Below are 10000 nucleotides of genomic sequence, written 5' to 3'. Positions count from 1 at the left end.
TTTTTTATCTTTGTTTTTTTTTTTTTATATTTTTATTTATTTTTATTTTTTTTATTTTTTATTATTTTTAAAAATCCAAACCACTTCACCTTTACAGAAATTATTTTATTTCTTTCTTTTTTATTTTTTATTTTTTTTTTCCAACTTTTGATTTTTTAGGTTTTTAATTATTTTTTTAATTTTTTTTATTTTTTAAAAAAAAAAAAAAAAAGTTTTTTTTTTTCCAAATTTTCAATTTTTTTTTTTATTTTTTTTTATTTATATTATTTTTCTTCACTATCTGTTTATATAAACAAATTGTATGAAAATTAAAGAGATATTTTGATATACTAAATTTTTTTTTTTTTTTTTTTTTTTTTGTTCAAAATAAATTAAAAAAGTAAAAATCAATTATATTAACTCTTTAATTTTTTATTTTAGGGAGGAAATTATAAAATGAAGATTTCATCTATTTTATTTATTTTTATAGCGATTATTGTTGGCTTAGCACTTTCACAAAATACTATTCCAACTTATAAGCAAAACAGCATTAATTGGAAGCAATTTCAACCATTATATACAAATAAAGATGATGTAAGTGAACATTTATTGAATCTTTAAAGAAAAAAAAAAAAAAAAATACTTATATTTTATTTATTATTAAAAAAAAAAAAAGTATGTATTAATTGTAGATACAAGATCAAAGAATGTTTTAAAAAGATCAACAAATGGTGGTATTGATTGGTCATCAAATGTACTTGATAAACAAGGAAATATTATTTATGGTAATGCAGGATATTATCAAAGAGATGATAATATTATGGTTGTAAATTTCCCATCTTATGGAAAAACCCAAATTTCAGTATCAAATGATGCAGGTCAAACATTTTCAACCTCAGCAGTTTTTCCACATAAAGTTGTATCAGTTTCACCACATTTAGATATTGAGGGTTTAGTGATTGCACGTTCCGATAATTTCATTTTAATTAGTGAAGATTTTGGTTTAACATGGAACAATGCATCATCCAATGGTGATGTTTTATTCACACCAGGTGGTTCAAGCTTTCCAACCGACCCATTATGGGATCCATCAGAGAAATCTGCAGTGTTTTTCGCAATTTTAGCATCAAAAACAGGATCAGGTGCATTTTCAGTTTCAAAAGATATGGGTAAAACTTTCAAAACCTTAATCAATGGTGCCGTCGATATGATTTACACCGACTATTACTACTATGTAGGTGTTATCGATGCATTAAAGGGTGGTAATAAACTTTACGTCAAATCTTTAATGAGTGTTGTAACTTCAACCATGGATGGTTTCCTTCTTTGTCAATTCCCATTTGGTGAAGATGTTCAACCAAATGATTTCCGTATTCTTGATGATACATCGGGAGCAATTTTCATGGGTATTTCAAATAGTAAAGATGGTGAAACTTCAAACAAGAGATTTGGTACAGTTTACGTTTCAAATGGTGCAGGTAATATCTTTACACTTTCAGTGAATCACGTTTCAATCTCATCAAATGGTTACTATGATTTCATGCCACTCTTTGGTGCTAGAGGTTCTTATCTCTACAATAAAGTTAGCAATTTCAGAGATACCACTACAGCACCAGTAACTATGCTTTCATTCATTTCCTATGATAATGGTGGTAGATGGAACAGACTCACTCCACCAACTAATATGCCATGTACAGTAAGTGGTCCTTGTAAATTAAATGTTCATGGTCTCTCTGCTTTTGTCGATAAAACCAGAGGTTATGGTCCAATCTATTCCATTGCTAGTGCACCAGGTTTAATTCTTGCCACTGGTAATGCCAATCCAGCTTTATCATCCGATCCAATCAAAAGTAGAGTTAAAACAGTTTTATCAACCGATAATGGTCAAACATGGTCTAAATTCTTTGATGAAGGTACCATCTATGAATTTGGTAACTATGGTTCTTCAATTATTTTCGCAACTGCTATGAACGATACAAAGACCTTTTACTATACCTTTGGTCTTGATCAAAAACCAATTGCAATCAATATGACATTAAAATCAAATGTTGATGTCATCAATATCATTACAAGTCCAAGAAATGATGGAAATAAATTCATCTTTTTAGTAGAGGATGAATATGATATCGGTCAAATGATTGGTGTTGATTTAACAAATGTATTGCCATCTCCTTGCGATGATTCCTCAATGCAATCTTATACCACTCGTTGTATTTTAGGTGAAAAAACAACTTATAGAACTGTTAAACCAAATACCAATTGTTATATGACCCAACAAGCACAAATTTCAAATAAATATTGTGAATGTACAGTCGAAGATTTTGAATGTGATATTGGTTACGAAAGTGCAGACGATAGCAGTTCCGATAATGATGGTTCTACCTCTGGTATTCCATCTGGATCTTCAGAACAATTGAATTGTCGTAAATCAATTGCTTCACAATATGTTCCAATCACTGAAGAAAATTGTACACCAGGTCAAACCTATATCAAATCAAAAGGTTTCAGAAGAGTCGCTGCCACACAATGTGTAGGTGGTGTTAATGCAACTTATTCACCAGAGATTGTCATGTGTCCATCAAAAAATTCTTCAAGTGGTGGCAAAGGTTGGATCGCTGGTGTTGTTATTGCTATTCTTGCTTTAGCTGGTCTTGGTGGTTTTGGTTTCTACGTTTTTAAGAATCCAGATTTCAAACAAAAATTATTAAAAATGGTTGGTTTTTCAAAGGTCGGTCCAAAATATAGTGTTATCGGTATTAAACCAAACTCATTAGCTGATGATGAATTTGGTATTGAAGATGATGATGCTCAAATTTTAAATGATAATGATTTACAAGATAACGAAGATTTTTAAAAAAAAATAAAAACAAAAAAAAAAAAAAAAAAAAAAAAAGATTTTAAAATAAATAATAATAATAATAATAATAATATAAAACTATAAATGTTTAGAATAAAAAAAAATAAAAAAAAAATATAAAAAAATTAAATAAATTATTTAAAAAAAAAAAAAATTATTAATAATATAATAATAAAAAAAATAGTATAAAGAAATAATAAAATTATTCTTAATCTCTTTTTTTATTATTTGGAATTAGACGAAGAAGATTGTTGTTGTTGTTGTTGAGGATTAAAAATTTGATTTAAAGTATTTGTTAATTGATCAATTGGTACTTGAATTTCTAAAGAATCATGGGATGTTGCTTTAATTGGAATCATCCAATTTTCATGTTGTAATGATTCAGATGTACTCCAAAATGATAACCAAGGATTTTCATGCATAAATTCTACAACGATTGTATTTGGTTGACAAACTACCATTGGTAATAAATTTGCTCCTGTCATACCAATTAAAATTTTAACACGACTGGATAATTGAACCAACTCTGGTGTAATAGTTTCCAAACCATCCCATTCGATGAATTCATATTTTCCTTCACCTTGAGATTGTAAAATGTTTTTAATGGTTTCAATAACTTTTTGTTCATTTGAAACTTTTCTCAATGGAGATAATGTTGATTTTCTTGAGGCATACATTATAACATTTCTATTAATAGGAGCAACAATATCTATATCGTTCTTTTGATAAAAGTAATCACGAAGTTTTGAAATCATTTCTCTTGGTGGTTGACCAGGTGGTATTGGTGTTGGAAGTAATAAAGTATTTGCAAAGAAAACAACACATGGATCCCAACCAGATCCTGGTTTAAAATAAATGATTCTATCTGGTGAGAACTTTAATGTATCAACCATAATGGTTTTAGCAAAATCTGTAAATGGTACAAGTATTTTAATTTCTGGATCAAGTTCTAATTCTTCAAGTACTAATGATAATTTTGGAAGTTGATCTATTATAAAATTTTCAAAAGAGAATTGTTTTTGTAAAAGGGTAACCATTTTTTTTGTTTTTTCAACATGACAAATTCTTGATTCTTCTAATGGCATTGTAAAGGTTTCTTGTTGAGTTGGTGAATAATTTAAAAGAAAAACTCTATCCCAATCGAAAATGGTTGCAGATTCACCTGTACCAACAAATGCATTTGGAATATATGCAACATATTCTTGTTGTTGATATGGATAAGGTAATTCATCATCCCAATTATCAACACCATGATTATATTGATGAAGGAATTCATTTGGGACCAATTGTTTATCAGCAAATTTTGGATTTCTTCTAATGAATTGTTCTTGAAAATCTTTAAGTATAATTTTCATTTTTCTATCAACTTTTTTCTTTTCAATCATTATATTCTCTACAACTCTTAAACCTGTTATATTGATTGAATCTAAAACTTCCTCTGGTTTATGTAATGGATAGGGTGATGGTTTACGTTTAATTTCTTTTTCGGTTAAAGTTGGTGGTGGTGCTAATTGTTTTGTTAAAGATGTAAGTTGATTCCACATTGGTAAAAGTTCATCGATTGCTCTTTCATATTCATGACCCAAGACTGCTTGTTCATTTGAAAGTTTTGAAAATAATTTATTGGTAAACATTGGAGTAGTATAACGTGTTACAATGGCAGAGTTACAAAATTCTTCTTTCATTCTATGAAGTGTATCCTTTACAGAGAAACCATTCAATATTTTTTCCAATGATTTCTTACCCAACTCAGATGCCAATGTAAGATTACTTGCCAAATCTGCAATGATCTCTGTATATTCATCAACTTCAGTTGGTGTACCAGGTACAACTAAAAACCCAACATCTGGAGTTACCAATTCAGCTTGACCACCAACTTTTGCTGATACTGCACAAACTTGTTGAGACATAGCTTCATAGATTGCCAATGAAATACCTTCAACTTTTGATGGGAGGAAGAAAACATCCGAACCAGATACATATTTTGATACTTGAGAGTTTGGAATATTACCAAGTAATCTAACCTTTTCTGATAATCCACTCTTTGAAATAGTTTCATTTAAATCATTAAATAATAAACCACCACCAATTGAAATCGCTCTAAAATCATAACCCATTTCATCAACTCTTCTTAAAACTTCTGCAAATACTTCTGGTTGTTTTTCAGATTCTAAACGTGCAACAAATACAATTACCAAAACATTATCGGGAAAGCCCAACTCTTTACGAATAATTGCTCTATTCTCTGGTTTTGGTACATATTTATCACTATCGATACCAATTAAAACAGTTGCTGTTTTATTTGCATTATGACCTCTTCTTATACAATATTGACGAAGATGTTCCGATGCAAAAATTGATCTATCCAATAATTTCTCTGAACCAAAACTATAACGTGCATAACCTCCATCTTTCCATTTTGGAGTCTCTGAATGAGTATAATCTATATAGGCAGGACCAGGTGCATTTGCTCTTAAATAAGAGAGATAATGATAGGCTTGTTCTGAATTACTAACATAAACCACATCAAATTGTCTTGATTTAATATAATATGCAAGGAATCTACATTGATCAGTATTTTTAGAGAATCTTGGCATTATAAATATATCTGGAGTAACTCTTGCAAATTGTGGGAACCATTTATTATCAGAGGTTTTGGTTGTAGCAATACTAACTTCCCAACCATCTAAAACCATTCCTTGAGCAAAATTATAATTGAATTGATCAGCACCACCAACTTCCATGTATGGTATTAATAAAAGTACACGTGGTCTACATTTCTTTAAATTATTTTCAAATGGAATTAAATCATCCACTGCTTCCATCTTTTCTTGTGGAGGTCTTGATAATTTTGGAACACCTTTACCATAGGCATTTTTATATTTTACTTGTTGATTCTCTAAAAATGCATTAAACTTTGCTAAATTATCAATTGCGTCCCATTTACCTGGTGGACTAACACGATACCAAAAATGAAATTCTTCTAATGTATGTCCCCAATGACCATTATCAGCCATTCTTATCCAAAGATCCCAATCTTCCATACCATGAATTAATTTACTATCAAATCCACCAACATCTCTTAATGCTTGAGTCTATTTAAAAAAAAAAATTTTTATTTATTAATATATATATATATTAATTTTTATTAAATTTTTTTTTAATTAAACTTACTCTCATTACTGAAGCAACAGTAATTTGATTTTCTTTTAAATTTCTATCACCATTATGATAACCATTTTTCCAAACATAAGATTTATTTGCAAAACCAACAGTCCAAGCATTACAAAGTGTATATTCTTTATGGGTTTCTAAGAACCAAACTGCTTTTTCCAAATAGGTATTTTCAAACATATCATCAGGATCCAATGAAACAATATATTTACCACGTGCAACTTTAACACCAGCATTTCTTGCACCAGGTAAACGAACATTCTTTTTTAAATCTATAATAACAATTCTTGGATCAATCTTTGCCAATTCTCTATACTTTCCAAGTGATAAATCAACCAATGTTTGATTTGGTGAACAATCATTTACAATTACCCATTCGAAATTTTGAAGTGATTGGCCAAAAACAGTTGCAGCCGATTCTTCAAATATATCGGGCTCAATATTATAAAATGCTGTTAAAATTGTAATTAAAGGTTGTTTGGAGAATTCTCTTGGGTAATAGTTAAACTTTGCTCTATATTGTGAATTTGGTTTCAAAGTATAATTCATTGAATTCTCATCTAATACTGGTGTTGGTGTTACCATTGCTCGATAATAATTTGATCCTTCACAAGTTTTAATCTCTTGAAAATCAATCTCTGAACATATTGAAGGTAATGAATCATCACCATGTCTCTTATTAAAATCAACAATAGTATTTGGACTCCAAGATGAAATTTCATCCAATTCATTTAAATTTAAATCCTTATAAATACCACCATTATCATTTGTATTTGATGGCTTTGAATTAACTATAACACCTCCACCACCATTAAATAAACCAAATTGTTTATAATCGATATATTTTAAAATCTTTTCCTTTTGTTTTGAATAAATAAATTTTTGACCTTCTAATGGTGATTCATTTTGTTGTTGAGTTTTTTGTGATTGTTTATTTGAATAATGTGGTTTTTGATGAATATCATGTTGAATATTATGTTGAATATTTGAAGGTTGTTGATGTTGTGGTGGTAAATTATTCCTATTATTTTTATTATTTATAAAACTGAATGTTGAATATTTATATATTAATGTTATATGTAGTCCAATTGCAAGTATTATTATCACACCAATTAAATTTTTTTTTATTATTGATATTAATGTCATTATTTATTTATTTTTATTTATTTATTTATTTATTTATTTATTTATTTATTTATTTATTTATTTATTTATTTATTTATTTTATTTTATTTTGTTTAATTATTTATTTATTATCTTTATTATTTTTTTTTTTTTTTTATTTTATTTTTTTTTTATAAATTATTTTTTTATTATTTTTATTTTTTAAAGGTACATTGAAATTAAGTCAATTGAATCAACTCTATTGATATTGTGTTTTTTATTTTTAATAAGTAATGGTTTTTTATTTGTTATAATCTTTTTTTCAACAAAATCAATATTATTGTGTAATTGACAATATTTATTATTTTTTAACATTTAATGACTTTATAAATATTTTTTTTTTTAATAATTAAATTATTAAAAAAAAAAAAAAAAAAATATTAAAAAAATTAAATTAAAATAAAAAATAAAAAATGAATTTTAATAATAAAAGTGATAAATTTAGTAAATTATGTGTAGATTAGGGTAAAAATGTATTTCCAAAAATAAATAAAATATTAAAAACAAAATAAAAAAAAAAATAAAAAATAAAAAATAAAAATAAAAAAAATTAATGCATCAAATATGATTCACCTGTGTGAAAATGGAATATTTATTGAAATGTTCAACACTATGAAAAAAATTCCAAGTGTGGTAATTATTCTACAAATTTTTTTTTTTTTAATTACTTTATTAAAACATTTTATTTATGCTGTTAAAAATTAATTCCAATTGCAAAAAAAAAAAAAAAAGAATAATTAAAAAAAAGAATAACAACAAAGAAAAAAAAATAAATAAAAATATGTTTAAAAAAAAAAAAAAAAAAAAAATATGTTTAAAAAAAAAAAAAAAAAAAAAGTAAAAAATCCAATCCAACCCCATGTTTTAAAATTAAAAAACCAAGACAACCAAAATAAAAAAAATGACAGAAATGAAATAAATAAATAAATAAATAAATAAATAAAAGGAGTTTGGTTTATGATTTCTTTTTAAGAAAAAAAAAAAAAAGGTTTTATATATTATTACATTTTATAAATAAGTGTTTTTTGTTTTTTTTTTTGGTATTGTCTTTTTGATTTAGTTTGTCTTGAAGTTTTTTCTTTTTTTTTTTTTTTTTTTTTTTTTTTTTTTTTTCTTTTTTATGATTCATCAACTGAATATAACATTGCAGCGAATGCTTTATAATCAATAAAACCTGTATTATTTGGATCAGCTGCTTCAAAGAATTCTGTGATCTGTAATTATTTAAAATGAAGGTTGAGAGTGAGTATAAAAATAAAATGTGGTAATTTAACTTTATATTATATACAATTTTCTTTTTGTTTAAAAATAACATACCTCAGCTTCAGTCATTGGTAAACCATCTCTAATAATTCCTCTAAATTCTTCTACACTAACAAAACCATCATAGTCTCCATCGAAATTGTAAAAAGCTTCAATTAATTGTGTTTTTTCGTCTGACTGATAATAATAATGATAATAATAATATAGATAAATTAGTATTTATATTATGATTTTTAAAAATGTCAAACTATTGACAAAACATAATGAATAATTATACACACCATTATATTATAAAATATTTGTTTAAAAATGGGGTGGAAAATATAAAAAAAAATAAAAAATAAAAAAAAAAAATTTTAAAAAAAAAAAATAAAAAAAACTTTTTTTAAAAAATCAAAAAAAAAATAAAAAAAATAAAAATAATTATTGAAAGGAGCTGATTTTCTAATAAAACATGGGTAGCTATTTTTGTTTATGGTTTCCACATTTGAGTTATATAACACTCAATCAAACAAAATAGTAATAATAATAATTATTATCATTATTTTACTATTTTGAACTTAATCAAAACTTTTTTTTTATTTTTTTTTTATAATTTTTTTTATTTATTTATTTATTTATTTGTTTATTTGTTAAAAAATTTATATATATATATATTTTTTTTTTTTTTTTTTTTTTTTTTATTCATCTTTTCATTTATTAATTCTTAATTTTAAATTTGGGATTTTTTTGATTTTAAATTTTTTTTTAAATTTTTTATTTTATTAATAAAAATTTAAAATAAACTTGGGAATCAAATCTAAATAGGTTCTCATTTGAGGAAAAAACAATTAATTTTTTAATTTTTTTGTTTTTTTTTTTTTTTTAATTTCTAAAAAAAAAAAAATAATTTTTTTTTTTTTTTTATAATTTCAAATTTAGTTATAATATATATATTGAAATATCACCAACTTTTTTTTATTTCATTTATTTATTTTATTTAAATTATTTTTTTAATTTTTTTTTTTTTAATTTTAAAATTGTGAAATACGTGTGGTTGTTTTAAATATTTAAAATATATACCCCCTATCTTCAAAACTCCACCGTGTTTATATAATAATATTATACAGATAAACAAACATTAAGCAATATTTTATAAATTTTTTTTTTTTTTCTGCCTTGTACCCTTACAAACAAAACACGAATAAATTAAAATTAGGTATCAAGAAGTAATAATAAAAATAATAATAATTTAATTTTGTATAAAAAAAAGAAAAAAAAATAAAAAAATAAAAAAAATAAAAAAAAATTTTAAAACCCAAAGTTTTAAATTTTATCTTTTGCATTCATTTACACATTCACAACACACAAACACACACACACACACACACACAAATCCACCATTTATATATATAAATAATACAACCCACTTATTAAATTAATAAAATAAATAAAAAAAAAAATAAAAAAAACAATTAAAAAAAAAAATTAAAAAAATTATACACAAACCCAAACTCACCCACCTACACATAAAATAAAATTAACTACAAAACCAAAAACAATAACAAACCAAAACAACAACAA

General features: G+C 24.8%; 3 protein-coding genes across 3 annotated transcripts; 1 reads left to right on the top strand and 2 right to left on the bottom strand.

The window, feature by feature from the left end:
* Positions 1-435: 435 nt before the first annotated feature.
* On the top strand, positions 436-2833 carry sort1 (PDZ domain-containing protein; the record flags this gene model as incomplete). Its single annotated transcript, XM_630810.1, has 2 exons — positions 436-573; positions 656-2833. 2 exons carry the CDS (start codon positions 436-438, stop codon positions 2831-2833), a joined length of 2316 nt encoding a protein of 771 aa, XP_635902.1.
* Positions 2834-3060: 227 nt separating this feature from the next.
* pgtB (hypothetical protein) lies at positions 3061-7156 on the bottom strand (the record flags this gene model as incomplete). Its single annotated transcript, XM_630809.1, has 2 exons — positions 3061-5931; positions 6011-7156. 2 exons carry the CDS (start codon positions 7154-7156, stop codon positions 3061-3063), a joined length of 4017 nt encoding a protein of 1338 aa, XP_635901.1.
* A 1136-nt stretch (positions 7157-8292) lies between these two features.
* mlcB (myoB light chain) lies at positions 8293-8721 on the bottom strand (the record flags this gene model as incomplete). Its single annotated transcript, XM_630808.1, has 3 exons — positions 8293-8388; positions 8492-8614; positions 8719-8721. The coding sequence occupies 3 exons, from the start codon at positions 8719-8721 to the stop codon at positions 8293-8295; spliced, it is 222 nt and encodes a 73-aa protein (XP_635900.1).
* Between the last annotated feature and the right edge of the window lie 1279 nt (positions 8722-10000).

Source organism: Dictyostelium discoideum, assembly GCF_000004695.1.
Source record: "Dictyostelium discoideum AX4 chromosome 5 chromosome, whole genome shotgun sequence".
Classification (NCBI taxonomy): domain Eukaryota; phylum Evosea; class Eumycetozoa; order Dictyosteliales; family Dictyosteliaceae; genus Dictyostelium; species Dictyostelium discoideum.
This window is presented reverse-complemented; position numbering and strand designations above follow the sequence as displayed.